The sequence below is a fragment of the Mauremys mutica genome, chromosome 9 (genome assembly GCF_020497125.1).
Source record: "Mauremys mutica isolate MM-2020 ecotype Southern chromosome 9, ASM2049712v1, whole genome shotgun sequence".
NCBI lineage: Eukaryota > Metazoa > Chordata > Testudines > Geoemydidae > Mauremys > Mauremys mutica.
The window spans coordinates 78,130,332-78,156,386 of NC_059080.1; the positions used below are offsets into that span (position 1 = coordinate 78,130,332).

Sequence of the window (26,055 nt, forward strand, 5' to 3'; positions counted from 1 at the left end):
AAAATGCCGCCAACAAGTGGCAACGTCAATAGGCGTCGCCGCCAAAATGCTGCTGAAAAGTAGCGTCATCCAGAGGCATCGCCGCCAAAATACCGCCGAAAATCGGCGGCATTTTGGCGGCAATGCCTCTGGATGGTGCAGCTTGCCGACGGCATTTCAGCAGATGCTCGTCCGCCGGCCACTACGCAGGTGCACTTAGACGCCCCGGCAGGCACCATGGCACCTGCGGGCACTGCATTGGGGACCCCTGCACTAGGTCAAATGTATCTCTGTGTGAAACTGAGTCCTGACACGAGGGTACAACTCCAGTGAGCACAGTGCAGTTTTATTCCCCACCACCCTGAAACTCCAGGGATGAATCTCATCCAATATTTGAAGCAGGGCTACATTCTCACATTTAAAGTCTTCGAGTGGGACTTTCATAAGTGCTCCGAGTTGCCTCATATTTGATTCATTGTAGACATAATACTAGTCTAAGCTGGGTCCTGTTAAGATATCAAAGATTGTTCTAATGGTAACAAAGCATTCTTTTTCTCAGTGGCCTTCAGTACTTTACAGAGCCAGTCACAGGGCAGTGGATGCCACATTTGTGCAGTCTCGTTCTTCAGAAGAATGGGACAGCCCCATTCCAGTTGATGGCTGCTCCCTCCCACTTAGTTCTGATTGCCATCTCCACAGAAGGAAATCTCTTTTCTGGATCACTTTCTTCACAGTGATTCTTTTCCCAATGATGAGAATGAGTGTCTGAAAGAGCAATGCCACAAATTCAGTGAAACCCCCCCAGCAACATGAGTCTAATTGCTATAGCTCCATTGGCTGTTCTGTTCAACTGCTCATCAGATTTTAAAATTCCACATTAGAAGCCTAATGGGCCTGTGTGCTAATATTCTGCTCTTCTAAATGCAGTGCTGGTCTAGAACTGCAAGGCAAATGCAGCTATTGCAGATGAAACTCTAGACTCATGGCAATGTGCAGTTTAAATTTAACATAACTGATTTCTTTCCAACAGTTTATAATTCCAAAGGCAACTATTTTAAATGTTCAGTTTTTGGGGTCAGAATTTCAGAAAGTGAGGCTTGAAGTCTGTGGGCATTACAAGCATGTGGGCATGCAACTGGAATGAACTGTTGGTGTAAAAATGAACAAGGACCTCACATCCTAAAAATCTGACCCTAGTTTACAATAGCAGTAATGATCTCTGGGTGGTACACTTCCTGGCAGTTTAAGACCAGCTATGTTAAAGGCCTTGAGCTCTCAATCCTTCCCCTTGATCATAAATAGTCTGGGGAAGCCCTTCCCATCGGTTGTTATTACTTGATTATGAACTCAGTGAAATGGTTCAGAATGAAGTCTTGCTTTCCCATGGGTTATTGTGCCAGCCATTAACTGTTTGGAAGGCTATTACTGAAAATAAACCAAAGTCTGCACCTGCAGCAGCATGCAAAGCTCAGGATATACAGTTTATTAAATCAGAGCAGCCATAACTTCCCCTAGTGGCTTTTATATAGCAGTGATGGGGCACAGGATGATGGGAAGGCTGCAGGCAGGGTTACAATGTAGTGCATGGAATGAAAGTATAATATTTGAGTCACAGTTCTAGGGGCCATCCAACCAGAATGGCAGTCACTGAGCCACCTCCTGCAGATCTAGTTCCTGGCCCAATTAAACTGCTGTGCCCCAAAAGACCTGGCCTCAGCAGCGTACAGTGCAGTAGAGTAGCAGCAGACTGGCAGTCATAGCACACTCCTCTCTTTCTGTACATGTTAGACACAAATGGATGATGTGGCCCATGGTTTGCAACTTCATGATGTATCTGTGCCATTGTTACATTAGGGGAGGACAGTTTTGTGATTAAGTCACTGGACTGGGACTCAGGAGACCTGGATTCAATTCCTTGCTCTGCCACTAACCTTGAGCAAGTCATTTAATCTCTCTGTGCCTCAGTCTCCCATCTGTAAATGTGGATAATAACACTTTCTCTTTTCCACCCTTGTCTGTTGAGATTGTGAACTCTGTAGGGCAGGGGGTGTCTCACACTAGGTTTCTGTACAACACTTGGTACAGTTAGGCCCTGATCTTGGTTGGAGCCTCAAGACACTACTGTAATACATGTAATAATAATAATAATAATATGATCCCAGTCCTGCATGATGCTGTGCTTTCAATTCCTATTAGTATCAGTCGGTATCGAGGATGCTCAGCATCTCAAAGGATTCTTGATATTCATATATAGATTAAAAAATGGTCAATTCTATTGACAATATTCTTAGATCTCGCTAGGGTGACCAGATGAGAGGAAGAAAATATTGGGACACATGGGGGGGGGGGGTCTGCCGGCGGAGCAAGGGGAAAAAAAAAAAACGAGTGCTGCCGGCGGAGCAAAATATGAGACAAATTGCGTCCCGACCAAAGATTGGTCGGGATGTGGGACAAACACCTAAATATCGGGATGGTCACGATTTTATCGGGTCATCTGGTCACCCTTGATATCGCCCCAATAATAAAGCTTCTGCTCAAGAATATTATTCCCACCCAACTGATTATGTCTCTTAAAATCATCTTTTGATCTGAGCCTTCTCTTATGCATTGTTTACTGTATCTTCCCTAGACAACACGAACAGACTATTAAACACTGACAGTGATATACATTTAAACACCTTCCTTTGATAAGCTTAAATGCCTACCTACTGTTAGATGTACTGTTTTTTTCTGTGATGGCTGCCCATTATATAAGTAAAGATCAAAGATGTGTTCCATTTTCCAGTCAGATAAGAGCAGCCTGTTTGTGCTGAAAAGAACACTGTATGTTCCATTGATGTTGCACAGCCAGATGGGTAATTTAGGAGTCTTCAGCATGCTTCCAACCTAGGGGGAAAAGGGTATTTCAAATATACTTTCATTATTAATAGGCACTTAATGTCTGTGTTGCTTTAAAGGAACATTAGTTTTACTGCTCTGAATACAGAGTTACTATGAGGTATTACTGTCCATTTCCTCTAGTAATATCTCTACAGATACCTTTTAATCAGGAAATGAGTAAATAAGTCAAGGTGGTATGAATGATATATGTCGCAAGTTGAACTCCAGTTCTGATGAAATTCTCACCTGTGCTTTCATGTCTATTGATTTACAGCCACTGAGGATCTCACCCACTATGTTTTAACTTGAGAAGTGCACTTTGCTTTATGGATATTGTAATAAAAAACCTCCAGTAAATCCTAAGCCTGGGAATATATTTATGGGAATCAGCTTTTAAAAATAACACTGACATAATAGGGTTCCAAATGGTCTAAGAAAGGGTCAGATAATGAACGGGTTGTGGCCAGTTCAACAAATTGTAGAACCAATTCCGCAGTCCTACGTACATTCTAAAGTGCATTTGTGCAATTGCTAGTGAACATTGGTGCTATTCTGCCAGTAGTTCTATGTGGTAATGTAAGTAGCTAACATCAGCATCTGAAAATGTAGAAAACAAACATTGTGTGGCAAACCCAGGCCAAATGGCTACAAAGGGGGGGGTAGGAATTAGTCCCAGGGGGATTAAAAAGGCTTCTCCCTATCCATTGAGGAGAGACAGCTGTGAGAAATTAGGTTCAGCTGGAACAGGGGTTACCAGGGAACTAATTTGGTTCAGCTGGCCCCAATTGCTGGTGACCTTTTTAAACCCTCCCTGGCAGGGAAACAGGGGGGAGTGAGAGAAGCAGAGAAGCTGCCAGCAAATATGTGCAGCAAGGCTCTGCCCTCTTCCAGCAAGGAAGACTGCATTCTGTCCCCAGAGGGGGAGCAAAACAGCAAGGGGCTGACTGAGAGGAGGATCAGCCAGACCCTGCGTGACTGGGGAGGCTTTTACTTTGCCCAAGCCTGTGTCTCCAAGGCAAAAAGGGACTGAGCCAGCAGGGGAGAAGCAGGTACTTTGCCACAATTGGTATGATGTGGTGTGACTGTGGAGAGGAAGGAGTATTCAGCGGGGTTTGAAGGGCTGAACACTGCAACAAGGAAGTCTTTCTAAAATGTAATCTATTTCTCCCCACGAGTAGCAGTGAACTCTCCCAGTCCAGTATGTTTACAGGTAGTCTGAGTATTGCAGTATCCTCCAGGACCTGCTTCATAATGTCTCTTCATAGAAACCTCTGGGCTAGGTTCTGATCTCAGTTACACTGGTGTAAATACACAGGAATTCTCTTGGGCATAATTCTCATTTTGCTTACTTATATAAGTTTTAGGGCTGTCAATTGCCGTTAACTCAAAAAAATTAACCGATTAAAAAAATTAATCACAATTAATCGCACTGTTAAACAATAGAATACCAATTGAAATTTATTAAATATTTTTGGATGCTTTTCTACATTTTCAAATATATTGATTTATTTTACAACACAATACAAAGTGTACACTGCTCACTTTATTATTATTTTTTATTACAAATATTTGCACTGTAAAAATGATAAACAGAAATGTATTTTTCAGTTCACCTCATATAAATACTGTAGTGAAATCTCTTCATTGTGAAAGTGTAACTTAAAAATGTAGATTTTTTTTTTTTTGTTACATAACTGCACTCAAAGACAAAACAAGGTAAAACTTTAGAGCCTACAAACCCACTCAGTTCTACTACTTGTTCAGCCAATCGCTAGGACAAATAAGTTTGTTTACATTTACGGGAGATACTGCTGACTGCTTCTTATTTACAATGTCACCTGAAAGTGGGAACAGGTGTTCGCATGGCACTTTTGTAGCTGCCATCGCACGGTATTTATGTGCCAGATATGCTAAACATTCATATGCCCCTTCATGCTTCGGCCACCATTCCAGAGACATGGGTCCATGCTGATGATGCTCCTTAAGAAAAATAATGCGTTAATTAAATTTGTGACCGAACTCCTTGGGGGAGAATTGTATGTGTCCTGTTCTGTTTTACCCACATTCTGCCATATATTTCATGTTATAGCAATCTCGGATGGTGACCCAGCACATGTTCATTTTAAGAACACTTTCACGGCAGATTTGACAAAATGCAAAGAAGGTATCAATGTGAGATTTCTAAAGATAGATACAGCACTTGACCCAAGGTTTAAGAATCTGAAGTGCCTTCCAAATTCTGAGGGGGACGGGGTGTGGAGCATGCTTTTAGATGTCTTAAAAGAGTAACACTCCGATGCGGAAACTACAGAACCCAAACCACCAAAAACGAAAATCAACCTTCTGCTGGTGGCATCTGACTCCAATGATGAAAATGAACATGTGTCGGTCCGCTCTGCTTTGGATCGTTATTGAGCAGAACCCGTTATCAGCATGTACACATGTCCTCTGGAATGGTGGTTGAAGCATGTAGCGACATATGAAAGTTTAATGCATCTAGCACGTAAATATCTTACAATGCCGGCTACAACAGTGCCATATGAATGCCTGTTCTCACAAGAAGCGGGCAGCATTATCTCCTGCAAATTGTAACCAGACTTGTTTGTCTGAGCAATTGGCTGAACAAGAAGTAGGACTGAGTGGACTTGTAGCCTCTAAAGTTTTACATTGTTTAATTTTTGAATGTAGTTATTTTTTTGTACATAATTCTACATTTGTAAATTCAACTTTCATGATAAAGAGCTTGCACTACAGTACTTGTATTAGGTGAATTGAATTATACTATTTCTTTTGTTTTTTATAATGCAGATAATTGTAATAAAAATAAATATAGTGAGCACTGTCCACTTTGTATTCAGTGTTGTAATTTAAATCAATATATTTGAAAATTTAGAAAACATCCAAAAATATTTATATAAATGGTATTCTATTATTGTTTAACAGTGTGATTAATCGCATGATTAATTTTTTTAATCGCTTGACAGCCCTAATAGGTTTTATAGTGATGTAACACCACTTAAGTTGCTCTGGATTTGTACAGGGATAAGTGAAATCAGAACGTGCCCCCATAACTTAAAGCAGAAAAATAATGGGGGTGCTCTCTAAATGGTACAAAATGTAGTAAATACTGCTGTTAGAGAGAATGGGCCAAATTCAGCCCTGTTTTGAGAGAACATAAGTCCATAGTCTTAGATGGAGTTGTGTCTGCTTACAACAGGGTGTCGCAACCCTAAACTCATGCTCAAACATGGCGTCTGTATGGCCAATTGTCGGTCAAAAGGTCACATTGGTACCGTGTGCAACACCGTAGTGCGGTGTGCAACATTATAGTGCCGTGTGCCTATTCCTGAACCTTCTATCTGGTCAATTGTGGGTCAAGTTAGTGCCGTGTGCTACAATACCAGCGTGTTGTGTGCAAAAGAGTAGTGTGCCGGGTGCAGCTCCTGTTGACGTAGAAGGCTCCAGCTCGGAACCTGGAGGGTGAAGGAGCTAGGGACCAATTAGACGCTGACACGAGTAAGAATCTTCGAATAAAACTGTATCTCACGCCAAAAACGGCAGGAGTGCCCGCGTGTTAGCTGGAAGGCCTGATCACCCTTTCAGCCAGGGTATCCTCCGGATTTTGCCGGCTCATGTCGTGTCGTGTTAGGATTACTTCCCCTCAATTTGTCATGCACTCTGTGTCCTTACTGCTGGTTAGCTGCGCCTGGAGTGTGGTATGTGCATTTTAATTTCTGTAAACACTTTGTTTGCTTAGCCTCTTCCTTTTTTTCTTTTTCTTTCTCTCTTTCTCCCTTATTTGGTGCAAAGTTGTGTATACAGTATAGGACAATCAAATTGTTGTTATCGATTACTGTTGTGGTTAGTTGGTGTATTTCACAACATTCGGTTAATGCGTACACAGTTTACTCAGTTTGCATGTCTATTTTGGATTTTAGTAAGCGGTTGATCATAGGTCGTTTAGTTCTTGTTGTTAGATGCAAATAGACTGTTTTCAAGTTGTGTGGTTTATCTTGATAGTATTTCTAGTTGATAAATTACCTCCCCCCCGCCCAAGTTGTAACTTATCCCTTGTTAATAAACGGCCACGTGGTTTGAAATTTCAATCTGTCACGTTTTGATTTTCCTCTCTCAATTAAATACTTACTCGAACCTGCGTTTGTCTTGGTTACAGGGCTGAATTGGCCTCTCATGAAAGATCTTCTGTCTCTTTTGGCAGGCTATTGTGAGGGTCACTTGGGGAAATGCAAATTTCATGTCTCTGGATGTGGCCTTTGAACTTTGTTTTTATTGCTTTTCCATTATGTTTGGACTCTGATGTCATATGATATATATTTGGCAGTCTCAGACCAGTGCTTCATCGACAAACAGCTTGCATCCAATGGCCATTAACATTAAGTCTGGTGTGTAAAGATGATTTACCAAGGTGAAATGAGATATGACCAATCTAGAGACGGAGTAATTCCTCACTTTGAGAACCAAATCTGTCAGGCAGAATTAAGTACTGAAGAAGAAAGAAATCCCTAAACAGTTTATAGACTCTAGTCCCTAGACATATCCATGCAGTAGTGGTTTATTAGGAAAGACAGGTAAGATTAACTCTAGCATTTGATGGTGTAAATAATCCCTCATACATAAAATAAGAAAAGAAGCTTTACGTTTTGCATTATTGTATATTCTCTCTTGTTTGGGGAGGAGGAAAAGCACCCTATCTAGAAAGTAATGCAAGTCTGCTGAAAAAAGTGAATTGGACAACAATGTCTTGTAAGTCAAGTTTCAAATGATCACTATGCTATTGATGTACATAAGCCTCAAGAGCATGACAGTGACAGTAACACATGTAAAGAAAGAAAGAACATGTATTGAGTCTTCTCTGGATAAGTGAAATTAACCCCAGAGGGTCATGTTTGCATTCGTTCTGCATTAAATAGATCTGTGAAAATATTTCAGTCTTAAAAAAGGAACTAATATAAGAAAACCTTGGCTCAGGTCCACAAAGATATTTAGGCTTCAAAATTTGGATCTGGGCCCTAGAAACTCGAGGCCTTAAAATAATGTCCCAAGACACTAAAAGACTCTTCAAGCAGCTTAAATCCCATCTTCATAAAGGGAAGATTGTGTTGTTTTAAACTCCCATGGGAGTAAGCAAAAAGCAGATGGAAGTAGCAGTTTCCCAGCATTGACGGTCTAGAAGTGTATTTGAATCTTTAAAGCAAATAGTGACCAACTAAACTTCACAACACCTCTGAGAGGTAGGTAAATCTTATCTTTATTTTACAAAAAGGGAAATGGAGGCACTGACAGGATATGTGAACTGGATTAGAGCCCCGAGGATCATGACTGAGTCAGATACACTATCCATGAGACCACACTTTAGATGTACATCAAAGTGTTTCATTGTCTTCACTCTTCCCATCAGTGATACTTTCTTCAGCCAATTTTTTACTGTGTTTGATGTGTTACTCTGAGGGCTGTAGCTTTGAAGCCCTGGAGTTTGCAAGGCCACATGTTGAGCACTGGGGTTGTTCTCCTGTGGCATGAACAAGGGTGCTGAAAAACCCTTAGGGAACAAAGGAAAAGAATAGGGAGCACTGGAACCTATACAGCAGCTCCTTGGTATGCTGGTGGTATGGGCACCTGAGCAAAGTGTGGTTGTTTTAGCCATATAAGTGGAAGCTCCTGTGTTGCAGCAGGCCAGGGATTGGACACAAGGAGAGGGCAGGAGTATGCCTTAAAGCTTCAGCATATGGGCACCCAGCAGTGGGGATTGAGTGTGGGAGGCAGGTGGGAAAGTGTGGGAGCTGTACACTGAGAATGCGTGTGTCTGTGTCCAGCAGTAACCATAAATGTGTGGCCATCCATTGCCCTTGTGTATTGGCAGTGAGTGGAGTGTGACTTATATGATGAGAATGTATGTGGGGGCCTGGCTAACTGCCTGGCTGCATTTTGGCTTAATGCAGACATTGTCAGCATTAGTTCAGATGGCTTTCTATGAATATATTTCCATGTTTTCTTTGCATGATCCTCATTTTCCCCTGTCCCTCCTCCCACTGACTCCACCTACTTTCTGCCCAGCTACACTCAGATTATGTGCCTATGATCTATTTTTATGCTTGTTTTGTATGTGTCACTATTGGCACATTTTAGCTACATGGCACGATGGCATTGAGACAACAACCCTGTAACTACCCAGCCTTCAAACTCTTTATTTCATCACTTATTGCCTATTCCCCCATTCCGCTGCCTTTTTCCACTGCCATGATGTGGTCCCCACCCTCAATAACCCTTGTGCTTTCAGTATATTGCTCAACAGGAACCTTTCTAAGGCAGTTTGCAGGTTTCACATCACTTGTCTTCATTAGTATTTTACCGTGAGTTACCGAACTCAAATTAAGAACACACTTTATTTTTCAGTGAAGGTAAGCCCCCAGTCTACAGAGGATAAATGAATTTTCAGGGGGAAAGCTGATGATATATAGTACTAACGGTAACAGTCTAAAGCCAGGGGATCTGAGCGTAGGAATGTCAGTGCAGCTCAGTGATTTGCATATGCTCTCACCTGGAGGGGTCTGTAATGCTCCACTTCCTCCTTGTTCCAGTGTAAATAGCCCACATCACTGCGGGCCAGGACTCCATGCAATAGTTCTTGCACTCCATCTTCACTGTCAAATTTCTGGAACCCATTAAACACATGTGGACTTGCTCTGCCTGTTAAAATGATGTTGAGAATTGCCTAGAGGGGGAATGACCTACAATTACACTTTCAGGCAGCGGAGCAGAAACTACGCTGTAGAATTGCTTGCTGTTGTTCATCTTTCCTATAGCTCATTTTTCCCCTCTATATAGTATAAGTGGCACAAAAGCATGATTTCATACACATCTGTCTTGGGCATTTCCAGGACACTTGTCACCCTGGTATCTACATGACAATAATAATACTTGCCATTACATAGGGCCTGCCAGACATCACACTTCCCTGTGACAAAGATAAGTATTATGAACTCCATTTTACAGATAGAGAAACTGATGCAAAGAGGTTAAGTGGCTTTCCCATGGTCACATAGTGAGTCAGTGGCATTGCCAGGACTAGAACTCAGAAGCTTTGCCTCTGAACCCAGTGCTCACTTTGCTAGACCATGCTTGTGTTGATGGAAGTTTCAAAATTGTATAATCAGGAGTAAAAACCCCAGTGTGTCTATGGGAATGTGGGGATGGATTCATTATATTAATTAATGAAAATATGGGCAGGCAGCAAAACTAAACTCAGACTTCTACTTACAACAGGTTGCCGTCCATTACTTCACCAGGATGTGCTTGCTGTTCTCTTCCCATTTCCACTTGTTTTGCAAGTGTCCTCAGAGAGGAAAAGCAATTGCTATGATTCTGAACCCTAGGCACTGAAATCTTGCTTGTCACTAATGTCTTCCACAAATAACTACATAGGTGCTGGAACTGGGAGTGTAGAGGGTGCTGCAACACCCCTTGGCTGGAAATGGTTTCCATCATATACAGGGTTTACAGTTTGGTTCAATGGCTCTCAGCACCTCCACTATAAAAACTGTTTCAGCGTCCCTGAATAACTGAGGCTTATTTTATGCTGTGCAAGCACATATATCTATTCACTTTCCCCTAACTCCTGCTTGTACTTCTGTATTATCCTTTAGCGTGACTTGAAGATCAATCCAGGTAGGCGACCTGTACCTTCTGATGCCTTTTGAGTCAAGCAACTAGAGGCAGGAAAATATTTGCACATACATTTGTAATGCTTGCCATGTGAGCATTTTTGCATTTTGTCAAAAATCCAAAACTGGCCCTATTTTTGAAAAAATACCAAACTTAAACAAGCCCCTTGTGAATCTTTCTAATTTTGCAGGGTTTTAGACTTAGTTTCCTGTTTTTATAATCTTTTGCCCCCAAAGCCACATAATTTTGGGAGTTGGAAAAATGACTAATGAAGCCACTATAGCAGATATCAGGAGAATGCCTGCAGCTTTACACAGCCCAGCAATACCCTTGGCAATAAAACACAGCACCCTGCGACAGTAAATGCCATAACGATGACTCTCAATCCTCATTGTCATTTCTGGACATAGACATCCAACACACAGTAAATCTGCTTTCTTCTCTGCAAATAATAGGTGCCAGATCCTCAGCTGGTGGAACTCATGTTATGTCCATTGAATGAGGATCTGGCCCATAACATTTGCCTTTATGGCCTAACATTTGCCTTTTAACGAAACATAGTAAAAGTTATGACTGTTTTTCTACCTCAGCCACCAAATGATGTAGGAAATCATCTTCATCCTGGGTAACATTAGTGATTCAAATTCTGGGAGACCAACACTCAGCTATGGTAGTTGTATGAACCATGAACTGTAAAAATCATCTGTTTGATAGGGCTTGTGTAGAGGCAGAGGCAATGGACTTTTGAAGCGGGAGGGATACCTCAGTGTTTTGAGCATTGGCCTGCTATATCCAGGCTTGTGAGCTCAAGCCTTGAGGGGGCCATTGAGAGATTTGGGGATTTAGTTAGGGATTGGTACTGCTTTAATCAGAGGGTTGGACTAGATGACCTCCTGAGGTCCCTTCCAACCCTGATATTCTACGATCTATTGTGCCAAAGCATAGCATCTACTCTCTGTTGGCTGGTTTGTTCTATTTTCTCATTGTATTTTGGTTTGTGGTGGTATTTTTTGTGACTACAAATTTAATTGTGGCCAGGACATCTAGAGTTTGTGTACAGATGTCCTTTTTTATATTTTACATTGAAACTAAGAAATAATAAACATATTTTTGTAATTGGGAACACCTTGATGGATTCTTCCTGAAATTGAAAAGACTAGAAGCAATAATGGAAATTGACCTAAAATGCATACACCAATGTTAAGACAGTCAATACGATTCTAAAGCTTCAGAAATACCCTTTGACCATATCTGGAAGTGGAACCATCTACTTTTAGATGGATCTTACTAACAATGGTGAATGTTCGGTAAACTGATTACGCATATTTGATGAGAACCATTTAGGAAGAAAATCACATAGTCCTACCTGTCTACAGATGAAGTTTCCAAGACTGAGTTGTAACAGATGAGATGTTGTAAAATCTAGGTCTTTTTGGAGCCTGTGCAACCAAAAACAAAGTATTATTGTGGTGTCAGCTGAATGATAGGAATGACTCTGTACATCAGTGTATGATTGTCAAGAAAAATTAAAATGGCAATATGTTCCTCAGGGTTCTTTTGTTTCCCTTTATTACAGGCATGGCAGTGGTGATCTAGCTATATTTTTACACCCAGGTTTAACTTTTATTTGATTTGGATATGAGATGCAAAATTCAAATTTAGACCCAGACCCAAACTTCCCAAAATTGATGTATGTTTGGGTCACAAGGTTTGGTTCTGGATGATCTCTAGCATTTTCTAATAACTATTATTAACAATTCTAATACCTGTCTTTAGGAATTGAACCAAAATGTTAGTGGGTAACATTTTGAGAAGTGCCTAAAAGCTGGACTACACATCTATTTTGTATGGCTAACTACTGATACAACTTCGATGTGGATGCAGTTATATTGGTATAAGAGTGCCTTATATCAATACAGCTTATTCTCTATCCTACACAGGAATAACTATACCAGTATAAAACACCTTTACACCAATATAATTGCATCTGTTCTTAGGGTGGGGATAGAGGTTGTACCACTTACCTATATTAGTATAGTTAAAATGATAATTTTTGAGTGTATACAAACCCCTTAGTGATTTAGGTGTCTAAGTCCCCTTGACTTTCAGTCACTATCATCACTATCTAGGTGATAAGAGTTGGTACAATAAAGGTGTAATTTGGCTTCCCTCTCCTAATTCCTCCCAGTGTCATAAGGAAATAGACCACTTCATAAAATATTGCTAAACGTGTATAGAAGGTTTTAAAAAGACATAATTTACCTTTCCAATGTCCTAGAGCAAAGCAAGCTATATAGAAATAAGATCACACCGTGGCTTCCTTCATCTTTGAACTGATAAAAAACAACAACAAAGAAGGAATTATGGCAGTTACCCATGATTGGTTGAGATACCTCCTCTGTTAACTCTTCAGATTTGTTTTCCTTGCACCTTCTGCTACAATCTTAGATGAAAATACTGGACGAAATGCATGAGCTACTACTGCAGTCAATGGGAGCTTTGCCACTGACTTATTAAGCAGAGTAGGATCAGGTTCAAAGGCGTAATAGAAATTCTTCATATAATTTCTATTATTTCACAGAACAAACTACATTCCCATTTGTTGTTTTCTCTGTATGCAGATTTTAACAAATGATTTTAGTGACTTTACAATTTTTTTGTATTTTTACAAACCACTTTTTCATTAACATAAAATTTAGCTCCTCATTACATAGAGTGGAGTATCCTGATCCCATTGAAGTCACTGGCCAAACTCCCATTACTTTCACTGAGAGCAGGATCAAGCCAAGTAATGTATTGTTCTAATTTCCTTTAGTGAAAATCAGAAATGATTCATGACAAGTTCATTGAGTTTCTGAAGATCACATTAAATATGATGTTATAAACCAACCGCAAGATCAGTTTTTATGAAAGAAATAGGATGGGTGGGAAGCAGCAAAATAACTCAACATAAGAAATTGCTTATTCCTCACTTACACATCGTATATGATCACAGATAAATTTCTGAGCTGCTTCTTTCCCAGAAAATTCAAACAGCTGGAGCTGTAAGTCAGGAACGTAAGAAAAAAATAGAACAGAAGACATTAATTATATCCAAAAGTGGAATTTTCAACCCACTGTTGTATTTCTTTCAGACAAACAAAAGAATAATATAGGAATCTAATCTGACTCTGCCTGAACTAAGGCATTCAATTATATACAGGATAACTAAATAAACAGTTATAAAGTTAACTTGTTTGCCATTTTAGGGGGGTGGGAGAAATCATAGTTGTTAATCAAAAAGAATTAAAGCCTCTGGATTCATATAAAGCCTTTATAAAGAGATAGAAATACCTTTCAGAGCTTCAACTGTGACATGGATCTTAAAGTGCTTATAATTTATAATGTATCATAAGGTAGGACATGGGTTTATGAGATTTTATATTTGTTTTTAAAAAAACCCAAACCGCTTTTTTCTGCAAATCTTGTTTATAAATTGTATCTTCTTACTTACTCTTTCAGTCAAGTTATCTACTTTGTAGTCTATATTGGGCGTAAAGTAAGTATCACTGGTGACAAGACATACAGTGGCTTTTCGACCTTCCCCTGCTGTCCACAGAATATCTCCCAGAGATTCTGCAAGTGCGTTTTCTTGTTCTGTTTGGCTTATTTCACATAAACTGTAATGCAGGACACAAAAGAATATGAAAGGCATGAAACTGGCAGATGAACCTACCACAGGAAAACTCTAGGGCATTGTGTACGCTTGGAGATAGCCCTGATTCGGCACTCAGTGCTGGCATCTAAACATGGACAGGGCCATACTGGGCTTTGCATCAAATGAGCTAAAGGACCAGCACAAGCGCAGCTACACCAGCTGCTGGCGATTGCTGAATCAGGGCAGTGCCTGAGTGTAGCCAAGGCTGTTACAAACATTATGATGTTGACGGGGTTTCTTATTATAAACGAGTGCCCTGTGTCCTGACATGATTTGGTGTTTCCTGTGTTAGAACCATTTTATAATCATGCTACAGAATTACGATACAATTCAGTGAAGGTTAAGGTTCTAATCTGTGTTATGGCATGGTCAGGATACTATCATGTAATAACCTGATCCCTGACACAATAAAATATGTACTTAGATTGGCCTTAATTGACAACCAAATTCTATCCCCACAGTAAAATCTGTGAGAGGAGGCCAGAGGACCTAAGAAACCTTGAAGTGTTTCTGGCAAATGATCCTCTAATGGGGATGAGCTTAGAGGGATGGAGGAGGCCAAAGTATGAAAGCGACAGCCCTGAGGTACCTGCTTCTCTGCAGCACTGCCTCTGCCTGTCCTTAGAATCGTGCTTGCATTGGCTGTCCAGGCCACACTAAGTCAGTGTTATTAGCAGCTGCATTAGCTCCTGCATGGTTATCTGTCGCCATTAAAGGGGGATGGGGAGCATGGCTGGAAGAGGTTTCAGGAGTTCTGAGAGGGAGGACCATGCCACACTGGCTCCCACCCCTTCGGCTGCGTTCCCACTCCACTTTACTGTATCAGCTCCCCTCCACACCTCACTGAGAGGGGTTTAAAAGTCTCTGTTAGCTCTTTGCTCATGTTTTTGTCTCTCTCTTTTGGTTTCTCTCAGGGTGCTATTGGAGTCTGTCACTGCCAGAGAAAGAAAGATCTGCCTTTATAGCAGGTGCAGCTTTACAGAGCTATCCTGGTTACCCTCTTTGCCCTATCACCTGAACTGAGGTAACATGTTAAATCCTGCCTGATCTCTCTCAACCTTGGGCTGGTTTTTTTGGGGGTGGGTGTGGTTCAGTGCTGCATGGCATAACCTATGAAAAATTAGGGCCTGGTCCCATTGACAGCAATGGGGTTTTTTGGTTCATCAGGAAAAGGACTGGGCCCTTGGGTTGACCATATTCTTGTTGACTTATTCTCTAAATAACACATTATATGAGTCATTGAGTTATTTTCAAATAGTATTTAGTGCAGGGGTAGGCAAAGTTTTTGGCCTGCGGGTCACATCAGGGTATAAAAATTGTACGGTGGGCCATGAATGCTCATGAAATTGAGGGTTGGGGTGTGGGAGGAGGTGAGGCCTCTGGCTGGGGGTGTAGGCTCTGGGATGGGGCCAGAAATGACGAGTTCAGGGTGTGGAAGGGGGCTCCGGGCTGGGGCAGGGGGCTGGGGTGCAGGGGATTGAGGGCTCTGGCTGGGGGTACAGGCTCTGGGGTGGGGCTGGGGATGAGGGGTTTGGGGTGCAGGAGGGGGCTCCAGGCCTGGACTGAGGGGTTCGGAGGGTGGAAGGGAGATCAGGGCTGGGGCAGGGGGTTGGGGTGTGTGTGTGTAGGGTGGAAGGGGACTCAGGAGTGCAGGCTCCAGGCAGCACTTAGCTGAACCAGCTCCCAGAAGCAGTGGCATGTCCCTTCTCCGGCTCCTACATGGAGGCGTGGCCAGGCAGCTTTGCATGCTGCCCCATATGCAGGCACCATCTCCCGCAGCTCTCAGAAGCAGCGGCATGCCCCCCTACGGCTCCTTCGCGGAGGTGCGGTGCCTGCCATGTGGTTCTGCACTCTGCCCCATCCGCAGGTGCTCCCCCTGCAGCTCCCATTGGCCGTGGTTCCAGGCCAATGGGAGCTGCGGGTGGCGGCGTTTGGGGTGGGGACAGCATGCGGTGAGCCCCCTGGCTGCCCCTACACATAGGAGCTGGAGAAGGGACATACCACTGCTTCTGTGAGCCGAGCGGCGAGACCCCGACCCAGCTCCCAGGCTGGAGCTCCAGAGTGAGGCAAGCCACTGACCCCACTCCCCAGCAGGAGCTTAAGGGCCAAATTAAAAGGCCTGATGGGCTGGGTGCAGCCCACAGGCCATAGTTTGCTCACCCCTGATTTAGTGGTTTTGTGGTTGTCATAGCAAAATACTTGTCAACCTACATAACCTGGTTCTCAGCTCCTTTACACCAGTGTAACTCTATTGATTTCAATGGAGGTCACCATGATTTACACCAGTGTGAGAAAAGAATCAGGCCCATGAACTCCATGAGTCACAACCTCAGCTAATGTAGAGTTATGCCAGTTTACACCAGATGAAAATCTAAACCTATGTGGTTACTCAGATTTTGGACCCGTCAAGGAAGATGTCACATTGAAACTGGAAGGATTTGCTAAGAAAGGAGCACAAACAGTTTACTTTTTTCCTTAAAAACACCGGTGCATTCCTATTACAATATATTCAGCCAATTAGCCAGCCTGAACCCCAAATCTGGCTCTTTACCAAACGGTGCAGTCAGCACATGCATTTGTTATCATTAAGAAGGACCCCATATGCAGAGAGGGATGGCACCTGTGTTTACAGGGCTTTCATTCATTTTAGCGCTACCATATTGGTGTCCTTTGCAATGACTGCTGACCCCTGCCTTCTCCTTTCAAACACTGACAAAGAATGTGCTTGTGATCAGGAGAGGCTTTTAATTTCAGTTGCCAGTACGAAGGCTGGCCATGTAGCATGGAAATTGTCCGTAAGTTCTGGTCACCACAACTCAAAATGGGCCAAACAAGCAAGTCCATTGACCATAAAACTAAAAGGTTTCTGAGAGAAAAATCTATAGCAAGTGGACCAGATTCTACTCTTCACGCTTGGATTTGCAGAAGCATAATGAAAAATAGACTCTGTCTCTGTATAACATATAGGACAACACTATTCGTTCTGTTTATGTCCAAATAATTTAAGTAATTAGTATTTTTTTGTGGGAAAGTACATTTTCTTACCCTTGGAGGGGAATATTTTCCTCTCTATTTCTTACGAACAAGCAGTATTTAATGATATACACCTGTACAGCCATCAGAACTGCTCTTGCTCCTCCCTAGAAGAATTTCAGAGAGTTAAAAAAACCATAAAAGACCAACCTCTTACCCCATATACTAGTGGGACCAAACTACCATGCACTATGTGGACTTTATGATAATTCCAGCTGAGTCTCTGACCAAAGTTTTAGCTTTCAAGTACTAGCATCAGTAATTTGTCTAGCCTGTCTGAGACTTCAGAATGGACACCATGCTACTGACAGCTCTGGAGATAAATGAAAAGTAAGTAGAGAGCCTAAAAATAGGAAATCGCTATCCGAGAAAGGGCACAATTTTGACCCTGGCTATATGCCTATGTCCCCCTTACTTCCTCGTGCTGGCTACAGCTATCTGTATGGTGCGTAGCAACATGGGAAGAGAGCAGCTGCTGCTCAGCCACTACTTCTCATCCTGGGCAATGGGCAGGCAGGGGCAGAGTGTGGGTGGAGCCTTGAGTAGCTAGCACAGCAATCTGCTCTAGATATAGGGCAGGTTCAGGTTGCATCTGGCTACTTTCTCCCCCTCCCCAACAGACTCCCAGAGCACCAGAGGGACCAGATTCTCTGAACTGCAATCTGATTCCTGATCTGCTTCTAGAGTAGCACAAATAGCTCCTTACCCAGGGCTTGTTGCAAAGTGCAACTGAGGCCTAAATTAATAAATTAAGCAATAACAGACCCTTCAAGATTAGAACTTTTTGGCTGGACTTGCTAAAAGTATTTTAGTGCCGTTAAATGGAATTGCTAGAAAGAATCACTACATAAATAGTGGATTGTGGACATTCACAACATTAATTGCTTACTGCAGTCGTCTTGCTTTTCTTTTAAGGCCCTGACCCAGCAAAGCACTTAGCATGTGTGTAACTTTAAGCACATTAGTAATTACATTGAAGTTACATTGGGACTGCTCATGTTTTCAAATTTAGGTACATGCCACCTGGATTAAAGTGAAACGTTATCACATTTGTTCCTTATGTGGATCTAGAACAGGAGTGGGAAAACTACAGCCCGCAGACTGGATCCGGCCTGTCAGGGCTTTGGATCTGGCCCATGGAATTGGCACCCCCACAGTGCCGCAGGCCCCGCATCACTCCCAGAAGTGGCCGGCACCACGTCCCTGCAGCCCCTTGGGGAGCAGCAGGGGGGCAGAGGGCTCTGTGTGCTGCCCTTGTCTGCAGGCACTGCCCCCTGCAGCTTCCATTGGCTGGGAACGGGGAACCACGGCCAATGGGAGCTTCAGGGGAAGTACCCACAGGCGAGGGCAGCGTGCAGAGCCCTCTATGCCTGCCCCCCAGGGGCCACAGGGACATGGTGCTGGCTGCTTCCGGGAGCGGCACGGGGCCAAGGCAGGCAGGGAGCCTGCCTTAACCCGACTGCGCACTGCTGCCACCCCGGAGCCACTCAAGGTAAGTAGCGCCGGACCAGAGCCCGCACCCCAAACCCCTGCCGCACCCCTCCTGCACCCCAACCCCTGCCCTGAGCCCTCTCGTACACCCCACACTCCCTCCCACACCCCAGCCTCCTGCCCCAGCCCTACATTCATGGCCCTGCATGCAATTTCCCCACCCAGATGTGGCCCTTGGGCCAAAAAGTTTGCCCACCCCTGCTCTAGAAACATGTTGGGGCTTCCCTTCTAGGACATATTTTGAATTGCCCTTAGAGAAAATATTGGGGAGCTTGCATATGATGATAAGGCCTCTACAGTGCATTTCATGGAGAGAAAAAAAAATAACGGACGACTATTTAAAAGATGATTAAAAAGTTTAAAAGAAGTTGGAAATACAGACCTCAGGATTGACTCTATGGACTAGGGAATGACAGAAATCATGAGAAAAACTAGAGAGTCGACTGGATGAGGAAATCTGAAGGGATTGAATTGAAGAAACAAGTTTTATAAATAGAAGAAGGTAAATGAACAGGGGGATCTGAACACCAGCAAAACAGAGCTGGTAATTCTGTGCAAAATAACAATACAAACAAAAGAAGAGCAATACTAATCCTATCTGGACAGTTATTACAGAAAAAAAAAACTTGAAGAAGCAAGACAAAAGAAACAGGAAGGAAAATCCCACCGATAGATAGGGGAGTAAACTGAAGAGTTCTCTTTATGGTTAGATTCCTGTGTGCAGTTTCACTGCCTAGAGGAAGAACAGAGCACTTCATTACAAATCATACTGGAAATCTCTAAATTAAAGAGGCCGCCAAAGGCATAAAAAGGGAAAAGTGCAGAAATGTCTCAAACTCTATTTCACCCCATTACTTCTAGTACTATTATAAATAAATCCGCTCTCTTTTTGGTATCTATAGCCTTTAGACATTTGCAGGCTGAGAGGGAAGCTTTGTTCCCTCTCAGTCATTGCTTAGCCATGCAATATATTCAACTCTTGTAATCTCGCCTCATAAATCATTCTCTTCAGACCCAGAATTATCACCTCTGAACCCATTCTGATTTGTTCATATTTCTGGTATTTAGATGCCTGGAATAGAGCACAGTGTTCAGGTGTGATCACACAGAATTAGAGTCAGGTAAAATTGGAGTACATTTGCAAATCCCAGCAGTTCACTCTGTGATACTGAAAATACATGGTCAGTCATTACATATAAAAAATTACCTTTTCTGCCTCCAAAGCGTAGGATAGGTCAGAATATGGAGCGTGGAACTTGAAACATGATTTTTTCCATTCATAGCTGAAGACATGGAATGTGTTTCCAAATAACATCTTTCGGAGCCCCTTAAAATGAGAGGAATAAAGATAGAATAGGTCCGCTTCTCATTTACACTAAGGCCAATTTACACCACTTTGGCAATGTAAAGGGGCCTTCAAGTAGGAGTAAATTACATTTACATTCACTTTAAGGCATCTTCCTTCACATTGCCAACGCAGTGTAAAGTGGTCATAGAGTATATCTACATTTAAGCTGAGAATATAATTCCCATCTTGCTTACATGTGCCTGTGCCTAAAAATAGCAGTGCATTCATGGTGCCAGAGGCAGGGGCATGGCTAGCTGCCTGAGTACGTACCCAAAGGGCCAGGTGGGATTGTACTTGGGGGAGTGGGGGAATGCCACCAATGACACTGTGCTATTTTTAGGTGCATGCTCGAGCAGAAGTAGCATGGGTACATCTATGCAAGCTGCGAATTGCGCTTCCCAGCTCATATATAGATGTACCCTTTGCGAGAATCAGGCCCTGTGACATGAAAGGAAAAGAAACATTTTTGGTTAGTCATGATTACTTACTTCAGGTCTCAATTACAATAAAATATAGCTCTAGGCTGAATTATTAATTTTAGGTTATAGCACTTACTTTAAAGGGATCCACTTTTTCAGATTTGCTGTTACTCTTTTAAGTAATTCCAGGAATGAAATTCTGGACCCACTGAAGTCAGTGGTAAAACTCCCACTGAATTGAATGGGGCCAGGACTTCACCCCAGAGATGCAAAGGGGTCATACAGCTAGTTCAGCTGGCTGCTTGGGAAGTCTCCTGTGTAAGGCGAAGCATAGAACTGGCATGGCTGCTCACTCTCACTAATGGAACGCCTCCATCCCTTTAGTCCGACTGGCATGAGTGAAGCAATGTACATGCGTGTTTGCCCATTCAAAATGGATAAAAAGCCACTATGCACTGATCACTTATTGTGCTGCACTTCTAGTCAGAAAATATTTAATGGGAACACCTGCCCGTGGTGTTCACCTCGTGAGAGTGTGGCATAGAAAAAAGGAGCGTGGTTTATCCAAAAGAGAGCATGTTCCTCGTACCAGTCAGGGTAGGGTGGTCCTGGACAAACATCATGGGGCCCTCTGTGCACAGCCTCTGATTAAGCTACTCCACGTCAGAGATGGAATGATTTATGCACACAGGCTGTTTTATCCAGTGTGGAGAGATACATTTGAAGTCAGTGTGACTACTCATGTAAGCAAAGTCGTTCACATACATAAGTCTTTGCAGGACTTGACCCTTACTCTCTATTTTGTGTGTGTTCACCAATGCAGATCTCTTGTCAGAATTTTACCCTTTGTGTTAAATGCCTGAGCTTTATGTTACATGGGTGTTGTACATTGATAGATGACTGGGACTTTTATTGATCCTTACAGCCTGTAAGCATCAAAGACCAATTCTGCAAATTCCCCATCTGCAGAAATCCCATTGAAGCCAACGGAGACTCTGCATATGAGGGACTGGCAGGATCATGCCCCAGAATATTTGGTGACTTAAAAAACTAGCCTAATCTCCTGAATTTATGACCAGTGTTCTGACACCTAGGCCAGTGGTTCTCAAAGTGTGGAGTGCCCCCCAGGGGAACAGAGAGGAACTTTTGGGGGGCACATAGGGCTGGAGCCAGCCCCCACGGGGACCAGTTCTGCTTCCAACCCTGTTCAGCCCCCAGTCCTGCTCCACCTCCAGGTCCAGCTCCACCCTCACTCCCTCTCTGCCCCCACGTGAGCTCCAGCCACAGCTCCACTACGCCCCCTGCTCTACCCCCAGACTAACTCTGAGCCCAGCTGCAGCTCCACTGAGCCTCTTGCTTGGGTCCCAGCCTGGCTTTGCCTCTTGCTCCAGCTCCTCTCCCATCCCCAGTTCTGCCCTTAGCTCCACATTCAGCTGAAGCTCTGCTGCTGAGGAAAATTTGGCTGTGCAGTAACGGAGGTGTGTGTGTATAGACAAATTCTGTTGCTGGGGGGAAAGGGGGGCAGTGTGACTGGAAAAGTTTGAGCACCACCGCACTAGGCAACAAAAATACCAAATAGCAAAAATACATTATCCTTTAGTATTTGTCATAGTACCTAATAAACAGTGTATTATATCAGTTTTGTGGCTTGTACAGCAACTGTGTTCTTTAAAAGCATAATAAATAAATAATTAAAATTATATTCTTCTTTTATCAATACCAACAAACTGCATCCTTGAATCCAATAATAATCTAAGCCTCATATAACACCAGATAAGGTTCCCAGGTCTCTCTTTATTTGGTGAGGTTAAATTACAGCTCATGCTTAATTGACAAGATATGCTTACCATGGCCATTTCTAGGGAGATAGGCAGGCCGCCCAGGTTTGAAGAGACTGTAAGCTGTTTGGGGATTGAGAAAGGGATATTGGATAGAAACTGTCCCTGCTTTTTGGAACTTCTAAACTCAGATGCTCCAGTTCCATCCTTGTTGTCATAATCAGATTTGTGATTGTCTTGGTATTTCTGTAGAGAGAAATGAACAGGACTTATATATTCTTTCAGCTGCAGCAGTTAGAAGATAGCTTATTCCTATGCTTGGTCCTACTAAATTATTCCCCGCACCCACCCCGCCCCGTCACGTGTCCTTTTTTCATAACAACATGGACATGATGAAGTTAAAGTTATTAAAAAAAAGTGGTAAAAGCTTAAGAATACATATTCTTTGTCATATAATTCCAGATAGTTAAAAGGAAACTCTAAAATGATCAGTACATTGATGTTCTAGGTTTGAAATCATACAACAATATATTTAAAGAGACAGACTGATATGGAATTGTGCAACACTGCTCAAATGGTGCAATTTTTGTGTATAGTTATCTTTCTAAAGGCTGTTTCAAGCCACATAATTCCTAAAATTTTCCATTCTTTGCATTGTGGTAACTAACACACACAAAATCACTTTCAAGACTCAAATTCCCAACAAGGTAGGGCATTTCTATTTTGGGGGTTGGGAAAGGAATACAACAAACACTTTGCTACTTACTGTTTGGCTTTTCTTTACCTCTTCCTGCAATATTTCAGTATAACTTAACTTTGAATCTACTCGTCTTTTGACTTGCTGCACTTTTGGACCGATGTCCATAGTTTTCCAGTGTAATGAAAGCAGTTACAGAAGTTACCCAGTGACAGCTGAACCTTGGACAAGAGAACTGCCTTCCTAGCTGTTTGGATTACCAAAGAACAGGAGAAGATCTCATTCTTATCTAGTGAATAAATCATCTAAGTCATAGGCAACTACTGAAAGAGAAGCTTTATTGCAAACAAAAAGACAAAGCTGTCACATAGGCACTTTGAGTGTTTTTTCAACCCTCCTGCCAACAAAATGTTATTTATCTAATATGTATTTTTATTTTGTCATCATTCTGCTTTATACACTTAGTTTTGAATAGGATTTCTAAAGAGTTTAAATTATTTCACTCTCCCCTATTAGGACATGAACAATAATGAAGATAATAATTTCAGAGCTATTTCTGCTTTAGAATAAATTTGTTCCAGGAAGCCATTTAAGAACAGACTTCAATAAAGGTGATGCCTTTAATTTCAAGTTAGTTTATTTTAAACATGCTTGATATTTAAGGTCATATATTGGTTTTATAGCCATAAATGATTATATTATCCTAAATACTAATGAGGTTGAAAGAGTTATATGTACATATTTATTGTTTTCAATTGTTTAATATGCAGTTTACTTGTCTGACTCACTTTTTTTTTATCAATGGTTGCTAATAACTTCAGCACATTCTAATGACTACAGTACAAAAATATATAATCTCTGCCTAAACTTTGACATCTTCCAATTTAAGGTTTTGGGTAATGGTTACAAATACATACATTTTGTATTTCTGAACACCTGTGTCTTCTTTCCTGGGTTTTAAAATTGACCAAGAAACTCTTGACTGTTAGACAAAAAAGTTCATTACCCTAGATTCTTCTGTTACTTTGAACCTGATTATGAAAATTTCTCTTTCAAATATATGAAGGCTTCCTTCTCAAAGGAAAAATGTATAAGAATAAATTGCTAAAACAGGCTTTTTTACAGTTTGATTATTATTTTGTTAAGAGGATACTAGCATTTAATGTGCTACATGTTACATGAGTAATCTCTTAAATGCAATTGCCTAGTGACGCAATCACAAAAAAGGGCAGACAAATACAAAAATGTTACCTTTGAGAAAAACAGTTACCTGGTGAATTGTATTATTGATTTCCAACCTGCAAGTGAAAATAAAACTCAGCTGAAAAAAATAAACGCAGTATTAACCTAGTACAATTTTCTTTGACCAGTGGGGAAAAAAGCTTAAAACCAAGGAATTATACTTGCATTTTTAAAATACATTTAAGAATGCAGACAGAGAAATAAAGCATTAAAATTTGTAAAACCCCTAACAAAAGACTATCTGGTTGTAAGAATATGTGAAAACAAAGCAGAATAAAAATCTTACCTGTGGCAACTAAAAATTTCTCTCCATTTATCTAGATTTGAAATTTTGCTGGATATCCATTTGTTGTAAGCTGTGTTCACCACTGGATGCCTCCTTGTCCATCTGTACTCTGCACAAGAGTAAGGGATGCAAACATTAAAAATCAGGATATAAACTCCCTTGTATCTAAAAGAGAAGTGACCCTCTTGGCACATATGCCTATATGAAGTGTCCTAGCTCATACTATCAGACCCTGATTAAACTTTTATTAGAGTGGGACATAGTCTGTTTTTTTTCTGCTCACTGTATATATAGCATGAATGTTTAATCCAAGACACAGATTTATACAAAAACAAACTGCAATTACATGTCTGTTTCAGAGAAATCTGAATAATTAACCTGATGGCATTAGGCTTGAGAGAGTGTAATCAAAGTGATTATTTTCATATAGCACTTAGGGAAGCCTACGTAAGGACCAAATCTTGATTCTATTCAAGTTGATGGCTAATAAATGTCCATTGACTACAAAGGGACCACGATTTGGACCTTAATGAATGCGTGGTGCTGGAATAAATTTCCTAAGGAACACATTTACTAAACAGATGCCTATAAACTCCGACACATTCAACAAAGTGATGTTACTGTGGGAGACAAGCTAGTAAAAAGATTAAATTTAAGCTGAAGACTGACACCCTGTCTTTGTCTGCCCCCCACTTGTCAGTGTTTAGAGTTGACTGTTGAAAGAGCAATGGTCATATAGTATCTCCACATCTGATAATTGTAGGCTTCTCCCACAGGAATGATTTGTTATGGAACTTTTTTCTTTTCTGCAGACTTCTGATATTAGTAATCCAAAACTGACCTCTGTTGTCAGCCCATACTGAGGCTTATTTAAAGCTAATGGGGCAGTTTATGTAGACAAGCTGAAGTAAGCCAGAATCCTTGTGTCTGACAAAAACTAGCCTCTATGCAGAGGTATCTAGAATCTCAAAAGTCAAGTTCAGAGGCAAAAAATGGGTTGCATTTCCCCAACTTCGGAGAGTCCACAATCCTTGAATATTATGTAGCAGGGGAGAATGAGTATGACAGTGCAGAACTGTCCCACAGATACACCCAGAGAGCCACTTACATAAGACCAATTTTGGTTCTAGGAGCCAAGTAAAAGAGTTTCATGTAGGGAAATGCCATTGGGGAGGTGGAAATTATAATCTTCAGTCCTGAGGAGGAGTCCTGCTTATGGGCCATGTTCTGGCCTCTTTACACCATTCCGATGGCAAACCCCAACCACATCTCCCCACTGTGGAGTACTTCTAATGCAGAACAGCCTGGCACTGTCCTCCTATGCAGTCTCTAGCATAGATGTGTGTCAAGAGGGCATGTGGCCAGAGTGCAACTCCTTGAGGCTGCTCTACGTTTTACTGGGGGCTACTCTCCGATATTAGAGGGAGCAAAGGTAGCTTAAAGTAATCTATGTTCCCTCCACCACAACTTGCCCTCGTCTACACCAACTGCAAGGTCGTGTCAGCATTGCATGTATTAGCTT

The 26,055-nt window shown here is 41.9% G+C and overlaps 1 protein-coding gene and 1 long non-coding RNA gene across 2 annotated transcripts; one reads left to right on the top strand and one right to left on the bottom strand.

Moving 5' to 3' along the window:
• Positions 1–251: 251 nt before the first annotated feature.
• Positions 252–23,239, bottom strand: MINDY4B (MINDY family member 4B). The gene is made up of 11 exons (XM_045030155.1): positions 23,075–23,239; positions 22,378–22,554; positions 19,971–20,090; positions 17,285–17,379; positions 14,036–14,201; positions 13,519–13,584; positions 12,805–12,875; positions 11,909–11,981; positions 9,419–9,592; positions 2,685–2,865; positions 252–744 (listed from the first exon to the last, which is right to left on the bottom strand). Exons 1-11 carry the CDS (start codon positions 23,171–23,173, stop codon positions 605–607), a joined length of 1,362 nt encoding a protein of 453 aa, XP_044886090.1. The 5' UTR covers positions 23,174–23,239; the 3' UTR covers positions 252–604.
• On the top strand, positions 13,214–24,760 carry LOC123377354. Its single transcript, XR_006582185.1, has 3 exons — positions 13,214–15,263; positions 23,522–23,616; positions 24,569–24,760. It is a non-coding gene; the product is annotated as an uncharacterized LOC123377354 (long non-coding RNA).
• Positions 24,761–26,055: the final 1,295 nt, after the last annotated feature.

Bases quoted from the DNA above. Each gene is read 5' to 3' on its own strand.
- MINDY4B (XM_045030155.1), bottom strand. From the start codon at position 23,173: ATGGACATCGGTCCAAAAGTGCAGCAAGTCAAAAGACGAGTAGATTCA. The intron at 20,091-22,377 runs GTAAGCATATCT...TCTCATTTTAAG, and splicing joins TCTCCCTAGAAATGGCCATG to GGGCTCCGAAAGATGTTATT. The intron at 9,593-11,908 runs GTAGGACTATGT...TTCCCCCTCTAG, and splicing joins GAAACTTCATCTGTAGACAG to GCAATTCTCAACATCATTTT.